This window comes from Drosophila grimshawi, unplaced genomic scaffold, assembly GCF_018153295.1.
Source record: "Drosophila grimshawi isolate 15287-2541.00 unplaced genomic scaffold, ASM1815329v1 contig_1369, whole genome shotgun sequence".
NCBI classification, from domain to species: domain Eukaryota; kingdom Metazoa; phylum Arthropoda; class Insecta; order Diptera; family Drosophilidae; genus Drosophila; species Drosophila grimshawi.
Window position 1 is genome coordinate 4,390,739 of NW_025062891.1, and position 22,687 is coordinate 4,413,425.

At 37.3% G+C, this 22,687-nt stretch overlaps 2 protein-coding genes across 14 annotated transcripts in view; both read left to right on the plus strand.

Moving 5' to 3' along the window:
• Positions 1–2,871: 2,871 nt before the first annotated feature.
• The window catches only part of LOC6560471 (titin), a 30,918-nt gene continuing 11,102 nt past the window's right edge, over positions 2,872–22,687 (plus strand). For 2 of the 13 annotated variants that reach the window (XM_032735077.2, XM_032735078.2), the window contains exons 1-10: positions 6,831–6,857; positions 8,218–8,354; positions 12,937–13,035; positions 13,106–13,347; positions 13,413–13,571; positions 14,325–14,414; positions 17,942–18,264; positions 19,592–19,759; positions 19,841–19,970; positions 20,034–20,555. In XM_032735077.2, coding sequence (XP_032590968.1) covers positions 6,846–6,857; positions 8,218–8,354; positions 12,937–13,035; positions 13,106–13,347; positions 13,413–13,571; positions 14,325–14,414; positions 17,942–18,264; positions 19,592–19,759; positions 19,841–19,970; positions 20,034–20,555 — 1,882 coding nt within the window. In that variant the 5' untranslated portion in view covers positions 6,831–6,845. Of the gene's footprint in view, positions 3,041–5,968; positions 6,401–6,830; positions 6,858–8,217; positions 8,355–12,936; positions 13,036–13,105; positions 13,348–13,412; positions 13,572–14,324; positions 14,415–17,425; positions 17,719–17,941; positions 18,265–19,097; positions 19,227–19,591; positions 19,760–19,840; positions 19,971–20,033; positions 20,556–20,780; positions 22,616–22,687 lie in introns of those variants that run through there. The other 11 variants (XM_043216473.1, XM_043216474.1, XM_043216472.1 and 8 more) reach the window with 11 other exon arrangements.
• LOC116805086 (myb-like protein Q) lies at positions 10,902–11,679 on the plus strand. Its single transcript, XM_032735087.1, has one exon. It carries the CDS (start codon positions 11,215–11,217, stop codon positions 11,557–11,559), a length of 345 nt encoding a protein of 114 aa, XP_032590978.1. The 5' UTR covers positions 10,902–11,214; the 3' UTR covers positions 11,560–11,679.

Here is a 22,687-nt window from a genome sequence, read left to right on the forward strand (position 1 = left end):
CTCAAACAGACAAGTGAACTTTTTAGTTAAGCATTAGAAATGTTCGAGACAGTAACAAATAACATGAAAAGAGCCAACAACAACAAAAACTACAACAAAAAAACAATCAACAAGTGCGTTTGAAGTGACTGTTTTTGGCCCGTTCCTCTGTCAGTCAGTCAGTCTGTCTGTCTGTTTGTCTGTTGGTCTGTTGCTCTGTCCCGTTGTCTGGAAATGCGATACAAAACCGTCTTGTTTAGTCCGCATCTCTTTGGCTCGCTCGTTTAATGCTTCGTCAGTCACAGACATACATTGTACTACGTTTGCCAGCAGATACAGCTACAAATGTATCTTCGGCCAGCCACTGGCCAACATCATCATCTCCACATCATCATCATCGTTCAACTAAGATGGAGTCTCTGGCATTTCATGTCATCTATTTTACTGCCCAAGCTCGCAACGATTCTCTCCACACACACATGCCGCAAGGCGAGGCTTGCTTTACAAATTGTTGTGTGTGAAAAATACAAATTTAATTTAATAGGCTGTGCATAGTATTTGAAATTTGTATAATTTTCACATTTCCATAACAATTGATTGCGTTTTTCACAAATGTTTAATAGCTAAGCAAAAACGGGTTCATTATACTAAAAACTGACCTACGATAAATTTGATTTGCAGTGGATACCAAAGTAAAGATCTCTTTTGTTGGAATCATCTTATGCAAATTATATTTATGGCACTTTTTTTGTTACAAATGATTATTTGGGCTTATATTTTTTATCAATACCAATATCAATACATTATATCATTTTTTTTGTTTGTTTTTCAATGAGTTAACAAATCGAATAGAATATAATATAGATTTTGGACTTCTATTTTTAATCAATAATATTTAATATATTTTTTTGTGGGTTTTGTAATGAATTGTTCTAATGACTTAACAATCTTGGACCTTTACTTTTGATCAATAAAACTTTATGAATTTTTTATTGTTTGCGCTTCAATTAATTTGTCAATTCAATGTGAACTAAAAAATGCACTATTTTTTAAAAAGCTTTTAAAAATATATAAATTTAAAGTTAATGTTACAAAGTAAATTTTATACCATTAAAAGTGAGTAATTCAAGTTAAATTTAAAGTAAAAAAGCATATAATAAATCTTGAGATAATAAATGTAAATCGGTCCCTTCATATAATTGCAAAATATTTAAAACATTTACTGATTTTAATATAAAATGGAATGCTTAAAACGACTCTGGGTTCATATTAATCTTTTCTGTACCTGGAATAGTTGCATATCAGCATCAGTTAACAAAGCACTTAGCAGATGAGTCATGCATCAGCTATCATATAACATATTCTCGCACCTCTTTTATCACATTTCGAATGATATTTTCTACATTCAATTTATTATCTTTATGCAGCAACATTCAACAACATTCATTTAAAATGTGAAAATAATGCAAAACGTTATCACTAAATATAACCCAGATATGTGCATAAAAACTTATTTAATTAAGTTGATTATTTGTTGAACTTTAATTGCTTATAATTTGCCAAACTGCCCTCGTTCGATGTTGTCTTAGAATTTCTCTTTGCGTTTTGTTGGATTTTTGATTTGCAAATCTTCTTAAACGCCATGTTGACGGTCTGCCCTCGAGGCGTTATTTTTCAACATATGTTTAGACTGACTGCTTGGCTAGCTGGCAAGCTGGCTGACTGTTTTGATGAGCGGCGCTTGAGGAGATTAGCCTAGCAGCTTTCTCGATGTTAAGGGCTTGTTGTCAATTTGTTGATGTTGCTGTTGCTGTTTGCTCCCCTTTTTGAGCACCTTCTGCTATGCAAATCGATGGCAGTGCATCAAACGAAATTACCAAATGCGGCTACGTGCCTTTCTGGGTCTCCGCAATTTACATATTTAAGCGTGCGGCATATCATCTGAGAATACTCCACTGCAGTCCACAGCTTGTTGGCGGCTCCGTTCGTTGTCAGATGTGAGTCGTCTCTTGGGTGCAGCAGTCGAGGCACTTGGAGAGCGTTTAAATAGAGAACCGGCTGCTGCTGACGGGGGCGGCGAGTAAACATAAAAAAAAAAAAACAAAAACGTTATCTGCCAGCACAACGCGTATTGTTTATTGTGGCCATAAAGTAAACTGAAAAATATAAGAAAAAAAATTAAATTTTTGCTTGCAGTACAAAAATATACATTACGCTTAAGCAAAAGACAATCGCACGAGCTGCTGAAAAGTGAGCCCAAAAAAAGACTCGCCCTTACTTTTAAATTTATATATATATATATATATATCGGAGCAGAAGCTGATAAGCTCTGGAAAAAAACGAAGGCAGCAGGTGAAACAATGGCCATAACGGGCGCGTAATTAACAAAATGCTCGCAGAGCGACAGCTGAATGAAAAATAGCAACAAGTGAAACAAAATACGCAACAAAAGTGTTAAAAACAAACCAAATAACAAAAAGAGGTGCACAAAAATCAAATTGTGCGCGAGAATTCCATTCATTGACTGCTAAACTTGGCAGCTGGCAGAGGCGCCGACGGCAACCAATTCCCAGGCACCTTGGCACAAACAGTTTTCTGTCGTTTTTCTGCATGTGTGCAACTAGTACATGTGTATGTGTGTGTGTGCGTGCGGAAATGGCTTAGCGCAAAAATGTTGTGATTAAAAGTGAACGTTTGTGTGTCAAGAGGGTTAAAAAGGAAGCGAAAGCAAAACCAAATTCAACGCATAACAACAAAGCAACAACAACAACAACAGCAGCAACAACCGCAAAAATAATAGCAAAATGGCCGCCGACGCATCTGCAGCAGCAGCAGCTGCAGCAGCAACAACCACAACAGCAGCAGCAACAGCAGCAGCTGGCGACAGTCCACAGAGCAGCCCTGGTCAGCAGCTGAACAGCAGCGTGGACAGCGGCATTGCCGTCCCGGACAGGGATGCACATGCCTTGAAGCTGCGCCAGCGTCTGCATCAATGCCAGCGCATCCTTCAGGTGCTGCAACGAGATCAGCCCACATATCAAATGCTACGCGATAGATTAAGGTGAGTCACGAATAACCAGCTAAATAATGAATAACTGACTGATATAATATACTAATTACAATATAGTAAATTGGTAAATAGTTGTATAAAAGTATCCACCAGACAGAAGAAAGCAACTCAAATATATTGATCAACAACAACCATCTATCAATTTATATTAGCTGCAGTATTTAAATTTGGACTATAAGTTCTCGTACTATGCGCAATCTTTCCTCCCTTAGAGCTCTCGAAGATAGAAAATAAACCGGAATTTTAGAAAATCGCCATACTTTTAGCGGCAAATGTAACTCACTTTATTATTCAAAAAGTGTATTTCTAAAAAGGAGTTTGTATATTTATAAAAGCCATGGGTGTTTCAGGGTGCATATTTATAATATTTAGAAAAATATGTATATACAATTCGCAAGATGTTTTTCTCTATATTAGTATGCAGAACTACTGCATTCGATTTTCTACTGCTTATATTATTGTTAAACATTATTATTATAAGATTTCAGATATGCAATCATTTCACATAAAAACCTAAAACATATTTAAACTTCGCCAATTATAAGTTTTTATTTTCGTATATCACGCAATTATTTGGAAAAAGCCGAATTTTGTTCAAGTATTCATGACGATTTTAAGAATTTCATTGGCTTTTTTTCTGAGTGCAAAAATATGGGTCTAAACTAATTCCCTTTTTTACAACTGTTTAAACTGCAATCGTTGCAGCGATTTCTACTTTTATATTGCAATTTTTGTTGTTGAGATAAGATAACACAAGTAGAATATACATATATATATATATATATATATATATACATTGTACAAGCTGTTTGAGTTCAAATGATATTATCTAACACGGAAAAACGGAAAGAGATTTAAAATTTTTACAATAAATGATAAGATGCAGCCGACTCAACTCATTATGATTCATCTTGTATCTATAGGGTTCTAAAAATGAATTAGCTTATTCAGAAGATCCGCCTGGAGTTATTCTAACTCTCAACGCGAAATTAAAGATATTACACAAGCTGTAAGCATACATCTGAAAATTAACGATGTGTTCACCTTTGAGTGCCTGACTTGGCAATAAAAACCTTTTTCGTAGATGAGTAATGAAAAGAGTTTGTTAGTGGTTTTCTTCTTTTTTTCTATGATGTTTTATTGTGCTGCCGTTTGTAGAGTGGGAACATATGTGTTTTCCCAGAAAAGCTCTTAAGATGCGCCTAGCATTATTTTATTGCTGACTGCAACTGTGATTTTGTGATTTTGTCATTTCGGGCAATTTCCTCTCTTCGCAAACGAGGTCAACAATTCACATAAATAAGTTAAAAATTGCAAACAACAGCAATAACAATGCTTAATGGCCAATGGATGCAGTTGTCGCACTTTTCCTAATGTTGTTGTTGTTGGCAAAAACAGCAAAAAAAATACAAAAAAAAGAAGCACTTGCAACGCACCCAAACAAAATGCTAATCAAATAAGCAAAACTGACATCTGACAAAACAGCAGCTGCAGATGCGTTGTGTTTGTTGTTGTTCTTGAGTGGCTGTGTGCGGTTTGTAAAGATTGCAAGATCCACAAGCTGTTTGCCAAGCCCATCAACAACATCCGTCAGCAGCAGCTGCCTCAAGCTCGCGTATTTTTAATATGCCTTGCCACCAGCCATAATAAATTTCATAATTATGCTCGTATGCGTATGCGTATGCGTATAAATGGACAAAAATAATTGTGCACCTTTCGATACCATGAAAATATTCATATTTCATAAAGCCCGTTTTTTTGTTTTTTGGCTGGGGTAAACATTACGCAAGCGGCCAAACTTGATTAAACTTGGTTGTGTAAAGTCATTCCCTCTTAAACTAATATATGAAATTGGTCTTGAGCTCATAAGAGTAATTTATAGATTTATAATTGTTGGAGCACATTTTCCGCATTGCTTAAGCTTGCTTCATTTTTAAAAGTTTGGGAAACTTACAAATTTATAACAAATTTCTGGATTTTTAATTTACATTAATTATCATTTTGGCTAGCAAAAATCCACAAATGGGTTATAAGACTTTGGTTAACACATTGATTAGCAAAAATCCAGAAATTGGTTATGGACTTTTAAGCGAGATTACAAAACTTTTGAAAAATACCCATTTTTGATAAGAGGTTTTGTATTCGATTTATTTTTTCTCACTTTGCGTAGTCTTAAAAACTAATTTATCTTAGCTTGTGCTGCGTTGGATGAGCATAATTTATATACTCGTATGTCTGGAGCAACATTTGAGTATCATAAGCGATTATTTAATAGACTGTATGACTATAATTAATTAATAATATGTCTCGTTGTTTGTTTATTGTTTCTACCTCTGAGTATTTCTGCCCCCCTCCTATTTTTATATAATTTAATTATTAATAACAACGCCCAGCACATAAAATTCACCTTCAGCCTTATCGAACGCATAAATGTGCTCAATATCTTATCGGTAAGCTCATAATTAATTTGATGAATGCCAATTAATTGGGCAGCCAAATAGCTCAAAAAACATGCCAATCACCTTCAGTCGTAAGCTGAATTGATTTTCAGATTTGTTGGCCAAGTTCAGCCGTCAAAGGTTGCTTTAACGTTGTGGCAGCCACGATTTGCATAATGCAACCAGCAATAGGCACTCAGCTGCACCTTTGCCACGCATTTCTCCCTGCCTATTTGGTCATTTGTCTATTTGTCGCCAGTGCCTCTTATGTTCTTTGTTATCTGTGCGACAAATGCGATTTATTTGCCCTTCCCCTTTCTTGTTGTTTTTGCGGCTCGTTGGCTTTGACTATGACTAACTATGCCCAGTTCCACTTTGGATACTCGCCACAACGCACACAAAAAAAAAAAAAAAAAAATACACAAAATTAAAAAAGAAACTAAGGAAAAATAAATTTTTATAAAAATTATAAAACCCCAATAATAATTTTGGTCTTGAACAACTTGTCATAATTATAAGGCGCTTGTGATATAACCCCAAAATCTTGACACTTATCTGTGAAATTTCGTTGCGTTGTTGATTTTCCCTTCTTCATTGTATTTTTCTTTCCATTCGTTGTTATTTCTCTTTTTTTATGATTAAACTTTTATCATTGTACTCGCGGCGCGCTGTTATCAAATCAAAAGCCGCAAATAAAGGCAATGCCTGACACTTTTTTTTTAACATAATAAAAGAAAAATAAACAAAACTCAAGACTATATAATACCTATACTTAATACACGCAACAAAGTGCAAAAAAAAAACAAACAAACAACGCAGTCGCAGTCGCATTTTTGAGCTTTCAGCGCAAGCGTTAAGATCGCTCCGATCTTGACCAGCTCAGTTGGCTAAAATAAGCCACTGGAAAAAGTAGGTAAAGTGGAAAAAAGTTCGCGCTTTTCTTATATGTGTGTATAGCTACAAATACATTTATATATATACATATATTACATCTGTTATGTGAAGTCATCATGTGATTATTATCGGGTTCTGATATCCAGCTCGTGGCCGCTCAATTAGCGAACGATTTTTATTGTTCGCTAAAATTTAAATACAACAACAAATATAAAAAAAATTCAAGACACACAAGAAAAATTGTGATTGATAATCGGTGTAAAAAAAACTTAATTGCAAAGCGAAAAGTTCTCGACGTGGGTAATTATTTATTTAACGTTTGCCCCGCGCGGTTCACTTGTGCGCAAAAAAGAAAACATAAATAACAAAACAAGACAAATAAAAGACAACAATTATTAACCACTCTGTGAAGCGAAACCTGTAGAAAAAAAAACACTAACAACAAACATAAACACACGACTTTGATGTCAGCCCCAGTGAATACAAAGCATTCGCAATTTGTTATGTTTAATCACAAGCTATTTTTGCACTGAAGCACACATAATAGAAGATGTCAAATCGTAGATAACGACCATAAAAAACCTTAATCACGACACGCTGTGAAATATTCTCGCCAAACGGCTAATTTCTTAACTTTACTCTTTAATCGGCCCACAAGAGAAACATGCAAACAAATACATTCCTGATTGATAGCGATTAAAAATAACTCTGTAGAGAGCACATACCAACTGATAAGAAGGTGTACATATTCCGAGTGTGTTCTTTCCCCTAACCATAATTCAATTTGTGCAAGTATGCAAAGATATTATGATACAAAATACAGGAAGACACTTCAGCAGCAGCTAAAATTGAAATTTCAGTTTACACCGTTTGAAGAGTCAAATGACACTGGATTAATTACGAAATTGATTATATAGGGAAGCTTTTAGTTTGGAATTTGTACTTTACTCAAATCAATTAATCACACTTGGAGCTTTTAAAAACAGTGACTTACAAAAAAAAGACTGTGCAGTATTTGTTATAACAACTTTTAAAATATGTTTTCATACAATCAGAAAAAAGTCGTGCCGAACTTTAGAACACGGCCATTCTTTTGACGGCAAAGGTTATTTAGAAATATATTTCCAAAAACGAAAGAATGTGATTGGTTTTCTATACTTAATTCCTGGCTACATTTTAATAAAATTTAGGAAAAATATGTATAATTTTATTTTCTTAATTAATTATTAAATATTAATATTTTACGATTTTACCTAAATAGATGGCTTATAAATTTATTTAATTTAATTTGAAAATGATTCGCGAACCTTTGAATTGCTTGAATTTCTACTTTTTAGTAGAATTTCTTTTAAAAAATATATTTCTGAAATGAAGAAATGCTTTCCAATTATTTTTTCAGATGTTTTTCGTATATGTAGAACCAATTTCCAAAAACAAGAAAACTTTCTAGTTTTCAGAGCGATTTTTCATGTCGATTTTTTTTTAAACTTTTCAAGTGTTTTATTATTTACACGTTTACTCTCTTTGTCAGGCATATTGAGAAATCTCATTTAAGATTCAGTTAAGTCAAGTAGGGCATTCCATTTGCCAAATTGCGCACCGAAATTTTAAAGTAAAGACACGTATATTAATTATTTAACTGACGAGATAAGAAATGCGTACAATAACAATGCCACAGACAGGTGATATCAGTGAGGGCCAATTGATAATCCCCGACAGAAACACGCATTTCCAGATTGAGTTTCTTGTTTGTTAGGCAGTTCAAATCGGTTGTGTGTGCTTCAGTGTTTAAACCACGAAACTCAATGACAAATGACCAGAAAATCAATTTTGCAGTGGTACAAGCGCTTGTTGCGCCCCAACAACTGCCACATGGATCGCGGTGGTAACAACATAATCCTCGGCCTCGCCAGTGTGCTGGGCTTGATTGGAGGCGCCTATCTGCTGCAAAGTGGCGCCCATCATCTACTAAGGTGAGTTCGGACCACCAACCAGCTGAACTCGACTACGTGAGCAGCACGATTAAAGCCCCAACTTGACGTTGCACGTGCAGCGAATTATTGAGAGAGAGATATCTGCAGCTGGAGTTGGACTCTGCTTTACACAGCTTCATTTTCATTTCTTAGATTTTCATTTTCAGTTACGTGTTGCTCGTTTCGCTTTGGCTTTGATTGCGTTCGCGTGTGAGAAACACAATAACAACAAAAACAACAACAAAGACAATAACAACAATAACAGAAAATGTGCAAAAACAATTCCAAAAGTATTTAAAAAATTGCACATAAAAACTGATTTGACATAATTGATGTTGAGTTTGTTTTTTGTTTGTGTGTTTCTTATTTGGCAGGTGGCTCACAGCTCACAGCCCAGAGCTCTCATTTTATTGATTTCCTTAGCCGCTTGTGTAATCACTTTATTCGCCAATAGCTGTAATTGGTCAACAATTGCGTACCGTTGCCAATTTCGATTTGTATCGATTATTGTTTACCGTTGCACAATTTCATAACAACGCGACACCAATTTGGCATGCAAACAGGCCCAAAGTCTCCAGCGGATATCGTTAAGAACATCAAAAGCAGCTTGTAACGGTGTCTGAAGTGACATCAATAATTAGCCACAAATATTCCATTGTCTTTTCATATAGTTTTAATGTTTTTCTGTTTCTGTTTCTGTTTTCTTTTGTTCATCCGAGTTAATTAGGTATTTGTTTATTGCATTGTATTGGCAGTATTTGCATTCCTTCCATATTTCAATTGTGTAAACAACAATCAGCTGTCTTTTTATATGTGAACAAAGCTCACTTTCTGTACAATTGGAAACTAGCACAGAAATGTGTAGCAGAAAACTGAAAACGAGAGACGCTTCATGCATAAATGGAAAGTCGGACTTATGGCTTAATAATTACAATTAACGCCTGTCAACGTTAGTTGGCTAAATTATTTAATGCGTCTGTTTCCGCTACACCAGCAGAAAAAGTTCATTAAGAAATTGAGTACTCAACAAAATTATTAAATCTCATATAAAAATCGCTTTTTATGGGTACTAACGAAAATGGTTTTAATCTACCCAACAAAAACTTAAACACTAACATTTCTCATAAAGCTTTAATGTGCTTTCGAGGCTTCAAGTGATCTTAAATTGATTGAAGCTTTATAATTAGACTCGCTGAAAGCTTAACTTACTTAACTCAGCACTATTTACTTCTTACTTTAAAATCTAGAGATCGAAATGCAATTTAAATTCAATTGCTACATTAACACATTTTCGCTGGGAGTGCTCGAAGAATTTCTTAATGCGACTCTAAATGAGAATAAAAACTGGTTGATTTGAAATTCAAGTCACACGCAGCAAGTGAAAACGCACAGACAAATGTGTAACAAATGTGACAGAGAATCTTTCTTTTTATGAAAGTGGTTAAGCAGCACTCAAATCTAGTTGTAAGCTGTTAGAAAAACGAACAATTTCTACAACTATATAAAAGAATTAGGTGCACATTCAAATAAATATTGCATACCCAAAAGGGCGTAGCAAAGATTCAAAGCATACTTTCAGGCGGAGACTGCTTAAAGGTCATGCAAAATCATCAGCGAATTTCGTACATTAAAAAATGCGCATTTAAAATGTTGTGCAAATTGGTTAGCCACATATTTGCAGTAAAAACTAGTACTCGTAAATTGCTGATTTTGTTATCGCTGATCAAGTTGCCAGTCCAGCAATTAGCCACAAAGGTTTTAATACTGACAATGAAGCTGAATGTCAAGTACATGAAATGTAATACGCAACATTTAGCGGTATTTAAATGATATATTATCTGATGAATCATTTGTTTTCATGTTTTTTTTTTGTCTAGTTTTGATTTTTTTTCTTTTGTATTCTGAAAATAAGAACCCGTTTCGTTCTGGGCGCCATTTATTAATCAACATAGACATACCAATAAATTAATAAATTCCTATATCCACAATTAAAAAAAAAGAATATAAGTTTATGCATAAGTTTGTTTAAATATAATACCCGTTTTCCGAATTTCATTTAAGTTTAAACAAATAAAATTTTTTGCAATGCGTAATGAAGTTATGACTGTTAAGCTAAAGGAATTGCCAGTCGGGCTGTGACAATTAATCAAAATTAAAAGTGAATTTGTCTGGCGCTGGTGGCAGCAACATCAGCTGTCCAGACTGTTGTCCATCACTCTTCTACGTCTCTCTTCTCCTGCTCTCTTCCCACAGGTATTCCATAGCGTAACGCGTGAATTACTCAAAAACCTAAAAAACTCTTACGTCATCAACGAGTTTATTTCTTTTTTTTTATCTGCCTGCCTGTCTATCCATCCGCTAGTTTAGATTTTCGTGTTTGTTTGACAGACTTACTCTCGCTGCTATCGCTGCTCTCTCGCGCAGTCTGCCGCCTCTCTGCTTTCTATGCAAAAACCGGCATAAAGGCTGAGCTTGTCGTCGCTGCCAGCGTCGCTGTCAGTAGCTCAGCTGTTGAATGAGCTGTGCGCTCAAAGCGAACTGCGCATAACAAGACCAAACCTGGTGTGAGAAAGTTGTCGGCGCGCTTCGAATAAAGCTGTCAAGCAAAAATATATACAGCCACATTGAAAAGTGCAAATTGAAGCTCCAAATTCGATAATAGTAGAAAACAATCAAATTTTGGTGCCATGCTAAGCAACAGCCGCCAACACTGTGACAACAATAATTACAGTAAAAATTCAAAAAAACAACAATCACTGACTTAAACAGCAAACCGATACTCAAAAAATAGAAATAATCAAACAAAAAACATAAAACGCAACACAAGCAACACGTGAAGAGGGATAAGAGAAGAGACAGCATGTTGTTCTCCTCTGTTGTGGTGTGCCAGGTGGAAAAAATACTCTGCACACCCATCAGTCTTGCCGTATTCGCCTTCCTCTTTATGGCCTGCACCATGGAGGTGGTTCTACTGAAACTCACCACAAGCGCCCACATCTTTGGACGGCCGCCCAATCACGATGACTGGGGCGGGGATGAGGGCAACGAGTACGAGGAGGAGGATATCTACTATGAGAATCTACAGAATAACTATGAGCATTGGGCGCGCAGGCGCATGCGATATCATCAACGACAACAACAGCTGCTGCTGGCACAGCAACAACAACAACAACAGCAACAGCAACAACAACATCAACATCTGTAGTCAATTTACCAATTTGTTTTGACCAATGTGTATATAGTGCGACTGAGTTCTCTCTAATTAGACAAATCCAAATTTCACAATTTGATGCATACAATAAATATTTTCAATTTCACTGCGTTATCTGTCGTGTGTCTGTCTGTCGTCTATGTGCACAATATGCTAAATTTTCTGCGAATTGAATGAAAGCCAAAAGCGAAAAGCGAAAAGAAAAATTTGTGTATTATTTGGAATTTTGTGCACGTTGTTAACAGGCAATACATTATATGTACATATATACAATATCGCACTGTTGGAGATATACAATTTTGATTATTCGGTTTCAATTACGTTCATTTGTTTTGTGTAGAAATTTGCATAAATCGTAAATGACTGACATAATCATAATATCTTGACATTACACAATTAAAATGCAAACAACACATATATAATATATAGTTTCTAATATAACATTTATTTATAACGCCTAGTGTCTAAAAGTATTTAAGGTTTATTTTGTGTGATGTTACCAAATGGTTTTCCTATATATACAATTTCTATCTGTATGCCTAGTCTCCTAAGCTTTCGAAAAATAGTCCAATAAACAAAAGTAGCTTTAAAAAAAAAACAAAACTAATTTATTGCCAGTCATCGCTTTTTACATTTATGGGATTTTTCTTTTCCTCTTTGTTACCGTTGCTGCTGCTGCTGCCGCTTCTGCTGCTTCTGCTGCTTTCAGGTCGAACTGGTTTTTGGGGAGTTGTTTGTCTTCCGCATTTTCACTTATGCAATTTACCAAATCCATACATTGAAAAGAGAGTGCGAAGATTGCTAAAGTTAATTAGAGTCTCAATTTCGTAGTTACGGAACTTGTTTCAAATCGAAATATCAAAACAACACAAATGTCTAACTGATTATACAGAATATTCGGCGAATCGAAACACAAATTATAAATTATACCGAAATTAGCAAACACCGCAACCTTCACAGAGTTGTTTAACCTTTTGCAACATATTTCTGTTGCTTGTATTTTTAAATGTTCTGCGTCATGAGCCTTCAGCCAACTAATACGAATTTGCACAAAAAGGAAAGTATACAAAATGCGAGACGTGGAATTGTGTCAAGAATGGGCGCTAGAAATCTTCAATAAAAATTGAGTTACAGTTATTCGAAATTAGCATAAGCTCTATTCGAGCTTTTTTCATATATTTATTTAATGACAACTAAAGTCCGTCGACATAAAAATTAAAAATAAAAAAAAAACATATAAATAAATTAAAAGATATATTAAATTAAATGTCAAATGAAATCTACTATTATATTTAAAATAAGAAATAAATATTTATAAGAAGTCTAGCGAATTTAATGTTTTCAAATGTTTAAACCTTCTTTTCCTTGCAGCAAAATAGTCGATAAGAAGCCGAAGAAGGAGAATGAGGGCGGAGAGCAGCAAAGCTGCAATGTCTGCTGTGCAGACCTGGATTTAAGCAGTGCCAAAAAGTAAGTGAAAAAATAACCACTCTCTGTCCCATCCCATACCCCTCACTAACTTGCTGCACTATTCCGGTAGTTACGTCAGATGTTGCACATGCGGCAAGTGCGTGTGCCGCAGCATCAAGTGCGCGGAATGGCGGCCAAAGGCTGCCCAATGGGAATGCGAACTGTGCCACAGTTCCAAGCAATCGCTGGAGCAGACCTCGTCCTGGGTGGCCGAACAGATGTCCTTCAACCAGCAGAAGTACATCTACCCACTGCGTGCCCGCAGCGAAATCTATATACCCATTAGTGCAGACATGGCCGATAGCACGTTGAGTAAGTATAAAAACATCAGCTAATTTTAGCTCGTTTTAAGCTAACATCAATCAATTCATCAACAGACTTTGAGAGCGTCAGCCAGATCGGCGCGAATAGTGTGGCCATAATGAATGGAGATGAGCGCAACAGGATACGCGAATATGTTGAGGAAATTGTTGCGGAAATGCTCGGCAGCAATCTCGATCACATCAAAGTCGGTCAATTGTCTAAAAGCGAGAACTGTAAGTAACAAACCAGACTCAATCGCAGATTGGCTTAGATTTGATTAGTGCAAATGCAATTCAGTCAGGCACTCGGGGAAAATGCAAAACGCGACAAATTTGCTCAATTGTTGCGAATTAAAAGAGCAGCGCATTGCTTGAATTTATCATTTGTCTGTACACATATATATATATATATATATATATATATATACTCTAGCCAGTGGGACATTATTTAAGAGCTGCCTTTTGCGTCGCACAAGTGCTAAAAGTACTTATATACCCAGAAAGTAAATGTACTCAGTGCTGAGTGCTGAGTGCGATGAACCAAGGCTTAAATGGCTTTCTCTTCTTCTCAATTCGCAAATCGCTGCAATTTCGCCAATTATATCATTCAAATAATGAGCAAATGTTGTCAGTTATTTGGCGAGCCTAAAAGTATGCAGCAGAAATTTACATTTGGAATTTCGAAATTTTCAATCATTCTTGTCTTAGCTGAGTTTTTTTGTTTCCTGAACTTATATTTATGTTTGTGATTTATTGAGTTAATTTAAAAACTTTCAAAATAGCACTTTAGTTTTAGCTCTCCGTAAAAAGTTTAAGTTAGTAAAAAGCTCTCTTCATCAGAAGCAAGTTCTTATAAAATATCATAGCATACTTTGTGTTGCTTTGCTGGCAAAAGCTTTGTCAACGTTCATTGCATACTTTTAATGAAACCTTTTGCACTCACACTCAATCGACACACATACACACACACAATTGAACTGCACACAGACATGCAGCTTTTCTATAAATACCATGCGAAACTGAGCAACCTGCTTATCAATTTGGAGAACGCTTTAAGCGCTCGCATGCTCAAAGGAGGTAAGTTCAGAAGTCCTGCGCACTGTGGCCGTTTGCTTGTGCAGCCGTTTCGTGCCACGCTATTAATTAATAAAGTATATCGCCTGTTATCTAAATTGAATTCGGTTTAACATCGTATCGCGGCATGAATCATGGCCATATAAATCGTATTTCTATATTGCACGTAGATATCTTTCTAATATACTGTGTGCTCGTATACGTAATATTGTAAAACTGTGCTGAAATCAATGAGAATACTATAGCTAAATTCTTTAACTATCAGTAAATAATAAAGAAAACACAAACAACACTAAAGACACAACTAAAATCGCGGTCAACACTCGTTGATAACAGCAACAGCAACAGACACACACACTCACGACAGCTTGTGATAAGGCAAAAAAAAATCATATACGGGTCTGATAAGAGCCTAGTGTATCTCAATTGAAATAACCGACATGTACAACACCCGGTAAGCACTAAAGCTGTGTAGCGACAGTTGGCCTTAACCAGATGACAAACTGAGATACACTCGCATTAATCATACGAAGCGTACGCCGTACGCCGACATTGCTCACCAACTGGTTCGCTTAACAGCTGCAAATTGACAATTTACACGGCTACTCGAGGTTCCAACCTCAGCACATTTACTCACACGTCTATAGTCTTCAGTTATTTTTTTTTTCTGAAGTTTTCGTTTAAAATTTGACAGCACCTTTAAAAGCCACTCGTCATTATGTGTTAGTGAAATAAATTAAAGACACGCTAACACGGCGATTTCAAATAAACATGTCAATCACATTCTGAAGATTGCACAAAAAAATCTACAACAATGTTATGAAGGTAATAGACCTGTTACCTATACAGGAAACATGAGAATTTCAAACTCAATTTAGTGAGGCGTGCTGCGAAAATTAATGGCATAATTTTGTAGTAATTTTCCATTATCAAAGTTTATGTATAGAAACGTCTCAGGGCATTCTTATGTCGAGTGTAAGACTATAAGCTATCAGCCAAAAGTTATCTTTAGCCTCAGCATGCTTGGAGATAATTATAAAAGATTTCGCATAGCTTTCGGGCCTAAAAGTTTTATAAAGAGCGCTCTTTTCTCAACTCTTTAGGCATCAAAAATGTATTTTGCTTATAACAGTTTATTTTGTATTCAAGACGGCTTTAAGCTTATTTATAAAACCGACATAATTCTTTAAATTTCTCCCTATTATAAATATATATAGAAAAGAAATATCTAATACAGTCAGACAAACATTTTATAGCTTAAGAAGTCTATGAGAATTCGTACGCTTTAAGATATTTATTAATTCTTTTGCGAGCTTTACCAAATTGGCCGCAATGAGTGTGAATATCGAAATGCCTCAATACACAAAAGCGAACTGTTTGTATGCCATTACAATGCTATAGTTAGCTATAGATATCTGTGTGTATGTGTGTGTGTGTGTGTGTGTGTGTGTATGTGAGTGTTTGTCTGTGTATGTGTTTGTGAGCACGCTCAGCACACACGCTGGCGCTGTTGCTGCTTCTGCTGCTGGCGGCAGTTGCCGGACGCAACGCGCGCTAATCGCAACGTTTTTGGCCGAGCGCCAAGCAGCCAAACGCCGGGTGAAAAAAGTTATTTCTTTACGTCAACGTGTTCAAAGTAAAAGCAACAAAATTTAACTAAAACCACTTAACGTGATAATGAAATAATAAAAATAAGAAAAAAAAAGCAAAGTAAAAGAAAGACGCATAATACAAAAGTAACACTTGCTCACTTTTCGCCTATGCAGATAACAGATAACATATATACACAGGCACCCTCGCAGACACACACACACACACACACACACACACACACATACAAGCACACACACTCACTCTCGGTGATACTCAGTTGTGAAAGCAGCTCATACTTATCACCAACCTTGACCCCCTACATAAATTAGAAACGAGAAAAATGAAATAATAAATACCAATGCTTAGCTTTAAACGTGGCCTACACAGCGAACCAGGAAAAATGTTTAATCAGCGTTAATAAATATTAATGATGATGGCTTTAAGCGGACAACAAATTATGCGCCAATACTATATGCAAAATTCAAATGCCGCACGACTTAAATAATATTTTTATTTTTATTTTTATTTTCAATACTGATGTGAGAAAACTAAAATTCAAAGCTAAAGTTAACAAACGACACTTAATATTGTTTGTGAAGTAATTTTCAAGTGAACTCTGAACTGAACTTGACTCTCTGCGCACCTTGTACAGAACAATTATATAAATGATAATATATGTACACAGATGTTTGCATTATAAATAGGTATGATCTGATCCGGCTAAGGTTCAGCTCAAGTTGAGACTTCAGGTTCAGGTTCAGGTTCGGATTTGCTTCATTAATGATACTCGTATGCAAAGTGAGGCAGATACATTTCAATCTTTGACATTTTGTGTGCACAGCTCAATGACTAACGGCGCTCAAGCGATACAAACAAACAAACACGCACACACACACACAAACACACACAAAGACGCACGCACTTACACACAATGGAAATGTCAGAGAGGCGTCGAAGTAAGCGATAAAGAAATTCAGTGCTTTTTGTAAAAGCTAAACAGATAAACTCCAGGTTATTAATTATATTTTACCGCAAAAGCTAAAGCGCTTGTAGCACAAAAGAAGACTCAACGCATATAAATTTTTGCGTCTTTTTTTTTTTTTTTTTTGCTGTGTGTGTGTTTGTTATAAATGCGATTTTCAGGTTGAACAAGCTTACACTATAATATATATATTTAATGTATTTATGCCTGGACTTTACGCTGACTGCTCAAGCGTTCAGCTCACTCAAAATCAAAATAAATGAATATTTGTACACACACATGAATGTTTTTCTTTTATTTTACTCTCTTCTTTATTTTTTGTGCTGACCATGCGGCGTATGCGTAATTTGCTAGTATTACATGAGTGTCAGTGTCAGTGTGTGTATTTGTTTATTTATGTGCGTGCGTGTGTGTGTGTGTATCTTTAATTAAAGCATAACATTAATATTTACCCATGCCAAACAAACAAACAAACAAAACCAATACGGAATTAGCGACTGTTAACTAAAAACAATAAACAAATATTGCAAATAAAGCTGCCTAAACAGCCCAAGTGAATACCCGACTTGCCCACGTACATATGTAACCACTCAATATTGAATACTGTCGTGAATACTTGTGTGATTTGTGTTGCATGCAGCATGGACTTTACGTTGGGCCTGATAACTGGCATGTATGCCGTTGTAGCTGTTATTATATTTTACGTTGTTTACGTCATTGAGGTGAAATTAGGTATGCCCACCTCTCAATAACACACATACTCACTCACACACTCACACACTCACCCACTCACTCACACACTCACTTTCTACGCACACATTCGCATACTCGCGACTTTTCACTTTTCCATTCATCATTGTTTGATTTGTTAACTCTTTTGTTGACTTTCGTGCTAACAATTCGCATATTCTTAGACTCTTAGATGACTTTTGTTGACCAATTCGCCTGCTTACAGATTTGCCCGCCATTGTCAATGGCAATAATAATAATAACAACAACAGCAACAGCAACAACAACAATAATAACAATGAACAACTCTCGGACATCTCGCAGACTCGTCTGCGCAGCCTCATTGAGAGCATTATTACTGAAACGCTGCGGAGCAACAATCTCCTGAATCCCAGCGGCGCCGTCTCCGAAATAAGTTTCGACACACGGGGCTCCACGGGGCAACTGTCGAGCTTTAGTAATGGCAACATCAAGAGACGCCACCGCACCGAGCACTATTTTGAGCCCAAAATCTATCAGGATCTTTTGGCCACAGCGGTGCTCAATAAGGTAAGAGAAATTCACTCGATCAAACGGAGATATCTAAATACCAAATGCTCTTAATACTCTGTGCTACATTTGTTTGTGGTTCAGATGAATATTCACATTATATTTGGTGTTTTTGTACAATTCAAGATATGCTCTAAAATCTATCGATAGTTTTACTATACAAGATCATTATAAAATCATCATAAGATCAGATTTGGTACCACATTCAGTTGTCTGTCTTTCTGCCCGTCTGAATGAAATAAGAGATCACAGAGACTCTAATTTTTGAAGAAATGTTGAGTATAAATTCTCCTCGGAAATATCGATAAAAATCGAAATTTGTGATAGCACTAAAAGCCACAATCTTAAAGTTATAACCGTCCAATTGATATATAATATATATTGACATATTATTGAACAACTGTAGCTAATTTCATAAGGATATTGATATTTTTAAGAGGTATTGACAAAAATAATATTAACAAACATTTCCAAAGATCGACCTCTTTAGGTTAATGTCCTCTTGCTTTTTTAGTCAGTGCCACTTACATATATCTGCTCAAATTCAGACTATTATTTTTAGCAATTTGCAGGCGTATAAAAACTGACCTGCCACAAACAACTGTTGCATGTCGCACAGCTTGTGTTGACCTCGCTTGTTATACCGTCTAATTCGCGCCGCCAATTTCTATTTCCGCCTTCGTTCAGTTTTCACTTTCATTTGGGGCTGCACTTGACGGGTTTCCAATATGGCTCAAAGCTATTACAAATGCAGGCAACGCTAATTAGTTGCTGGCCATTGTTGGAAGCGTACGGACGCATTTAACGGAACGGAAACTGAAGAATAAGCGCATCAGCTACCCCAATCACTAATTGGATCATAGAATTTTCAGCCAGAGGAAAAATCTGGATTTTTCCATAGTCAAAAATCGTATTTAATTGCTGTTATTGAGCAAACAGTCATGGCAGAGCCAGCACAACATGTAAATATTACAACAACTGTAAATAACAGACAGAGTTTATATTGCTTACCCGATTCCCAAAATTATAATCTATATCTTATCAGTCACTAATATACATATCATACTGTATCAACATAAGTGCAAAAACTTTTAGATTAGTCACGTTTTTATTGAGCTACGAAAATCTCAATCGACACTTAAAGGCTTAGTTATTTTTAGCTATCTTCTATTCGATATAGTTGTAGGTACAAGCATGACGTCACAGCTTAACAAAAGTCTATATACGGTCGTTTTACAACACAGTGCGGCAAATGTTGCCAGTTACCTTTTTTTTATTACACATTATTTGCCTAAGTTTATACAATTTCTCTCACTCATTTGCACAGATTGCGGACAAGGAGGGCAATACCAGACTTATAACGGAAAGTACACCGGACCAGAGTGCTCACAACATTGATGAGAATTACAATGCCGAAGAGTTGAGCACTACGTCCGGCAGTTCAATAGAACCACGCAGCGATTGCAGCTTCACCGATCATGAACTGCAACTCAATGTAAGCATGCATAACTAACCCGGTTCTATACATGTATATATATATATAAATATATATATAATATATATACTAAAATTGCAGCCTGAAAAGTCCGATGTGCATGCGAGTTTGCAGCTGGATATGGAAAGTGAATCGGTCTTGAGTGACTATATAGCCGCTCACATGGTGCCACTACCGGATTTCTCAGCATCCGTTACCGAATCCGAGGATGGTAAGTAGAGAACAAACCAATACCACACGAAACATGAATTGATTTCATCACAACTCGCACCAGATGTTGTCTCAATGTCATCGAGCATGGTCGGCGATGGCACCTGGGAAGACAATTGGCTATTCAAGAAGAAGCGCAACACCCTGCAAAGCTCGGGCACACCGAGCAGCATTGGCATGTTGGTGCCGGCGCCCAAAGAGAATGTGCGTGCTCAGATCGGCGATCGCACTGCCGATGAGGTTAGCGATCTATCCGAGATGGGCTCGGATGCAGAGGAATCGATGGATTTGACGCGTTGCAATGAGCTAAACGATCGGCTGTTGAGCAAGCATCTGATCGGTGGACAGAATACAAAACTTGTACTCGATGAGCTCGTGGATCGCACGAGTTTGACCTCAAATACTTTGCCAGCGGAGCATGAGCCCGCTTTTACCGAGACCACAAATCCGCTCGTCACACAACCGGCCACAGTTGCCGCCGTAACAGAAGAGCAAAAAGTAGCTGAGTTAATGCAGCCACCACCACCAATGACTTTTCAGGATAATCATGAAAATGAGAACGAACCCATCCAGACCCTCATAGCAGGTAATTGCACAATTATTTTTTACTCTTACAAATCCACCCAATTCACAATTCCTTAATGCTAACCAATTCATTTACACAGTATTACCTGCCCCTAAGTTTGATTAGTTTAAGTGTCTTAGTCCCCTAGTCCATTTTGTAGCCCAGTCGGAACACACCCGTAATGTAACTCAGCGTATCTGTGCATAGTTTTGAAGCAGCGGCATTCAGCAGTCGTTTGTGTTACAGCAGCTCCATGTGAATCAGACGATATCTGCGATCTCGAGGGCTGCACAGGCTTCGGAGACGTTGAATACTTGGATGATAGCCAGCTAGAGGAAAAAACTCCCTCGGTTATTGAAATACTAGCAGCTATGGCTCTGGGACCGATGCTAGCAGTTCCAGCTTCCGACCAACCTCCTGTTATGAGCGCCACGGAAATTCACACACTTAAGGAACTTAGTGATTTGGCTCTTGCCGAAATCAACGCCCGCACAATGGAGCTGACATTTCATTCGCTGGACATTATTGATGAGGAGTTCACAGATGCACAAACAGCTCCTGCCCCAGAAAATGAAGAAGAATTCTTTGAAGTAGAAAGTATACCACAGCCAGATTACGACTTTACTGAAGCTCCAACACAAACACTTGACGACAATACAGCAGCAGAAGTCTCTGTAGAAGCTCTTAAGGCAGGTGAAACTCCAGCAATTGACGAGATTACCACTATAGAAATCAAACCTGAACAACAAGCTGCTTCTCCACTACCAATTGAAGAACTTACCAATGCAGAAGTAGTAAAGGAAGTTGCTGCTGCAACAGTGGTTCCAGAGCAACAAGACGCCCCAATGATGGATCCAGCGCCAGCAATTAAGGATATTCCTCCTGCAGAAATAGTTACAGACCAACAAGCTGTTCGCGGGGAAGTTCCCGCATCAAATATTGAAGAAGTTACTACCGCCGAAGTAGTTCCTGAGCAACAAATTACTCTTCAGCAAGCCGCAGCCCCAGCAGTTGAGGATGTTATTAGTGTAGCAATCGCATCAGAACAAGCTCCAGCACCAGCAGTTGAAATAGTTTTTACAGTGGAACAACAAATTGTTCATCAGGAAGCTTCAGCAGCAGCAGTCGAGGAAGTTACTACGGCAGAAGCAGTGCCAGAGCAACAATCTGCTTTAGAGGAAGTTCCAGCAGAACTTCCAGTTCCAGAAATTGCCACCGCAGAAGTAGTTCCAGAGCCACAATATGCTCTAGAAAACATTCCTGCACCAGCATTTGAAGGAGTTGCTACCGCAGAAATAGTTCTAGATCCACAATATGCTCTAGAAGATATTCCTCCACCAGCAATGGAAGTAGTTCCAGAGCAACGTGTGGTTCCACCAACCGCAATTGAGGATTTTGCTCTTGACGAGCAACAAGTTGCTCAAGAGGAAGTTTCAATACAAGCAATTGAGGATGTTGTTCCTACGGCAATAGTTTCAGAACAACAAGTTGCTCCCGTGGAAGTTCCAGCACCAGCAATCCAGGAAGTTGCTACAGCAGAAAGAATTGCAGAGCAACATGTATTTCCCACGGAAGTTCCAGCCTCAGCAATTGAGGATGTTGCTATCGCACAAGTAATTCTGGGGCAACATGTTGTTCCCGCGACGGCTCCAGCAACAGTAATTCAGGATGTTGCTACTGCGGAAGTTGTTTCAGGGCAACAAGTTGCCCCAACGGAAATTAAAGCATCAGCAACTGAGGGTGTTGCTGATGGAGAACTAGTTCCAGAACAACAAGTTGCACCAGATGAAGCTCCAGCAATTGAGGATGTTGCTGCTGCAGAAGTAGTTCCAGAGCAACAAGTTGCTCCCGAGGAAATTCCAGCACCAGCAATTGAGGATGTTGCTGCTGCAGTAGCAGTTCCAGAGCAACAAGTTGCTCCCTATGAAGTTCCAGCAACAGCAATCGAGGATGTTGCTGCTGCAGAAATAGTTCCAGAACAACAAGTTGCACCAGAGGAAGCTCCAGCAATTGAGGATGTTGCTGCTGCAGAAATAGTTCCAGAACAACAAGTTGCACCAGAGGAAGCTCCAGCAATTGAGGATTTTGCTGCTGCAGAAGTAGTTCCAGAGCAACAAGTTGCTCCCAAGGAAATTCCAGCAACAGCAATTGAG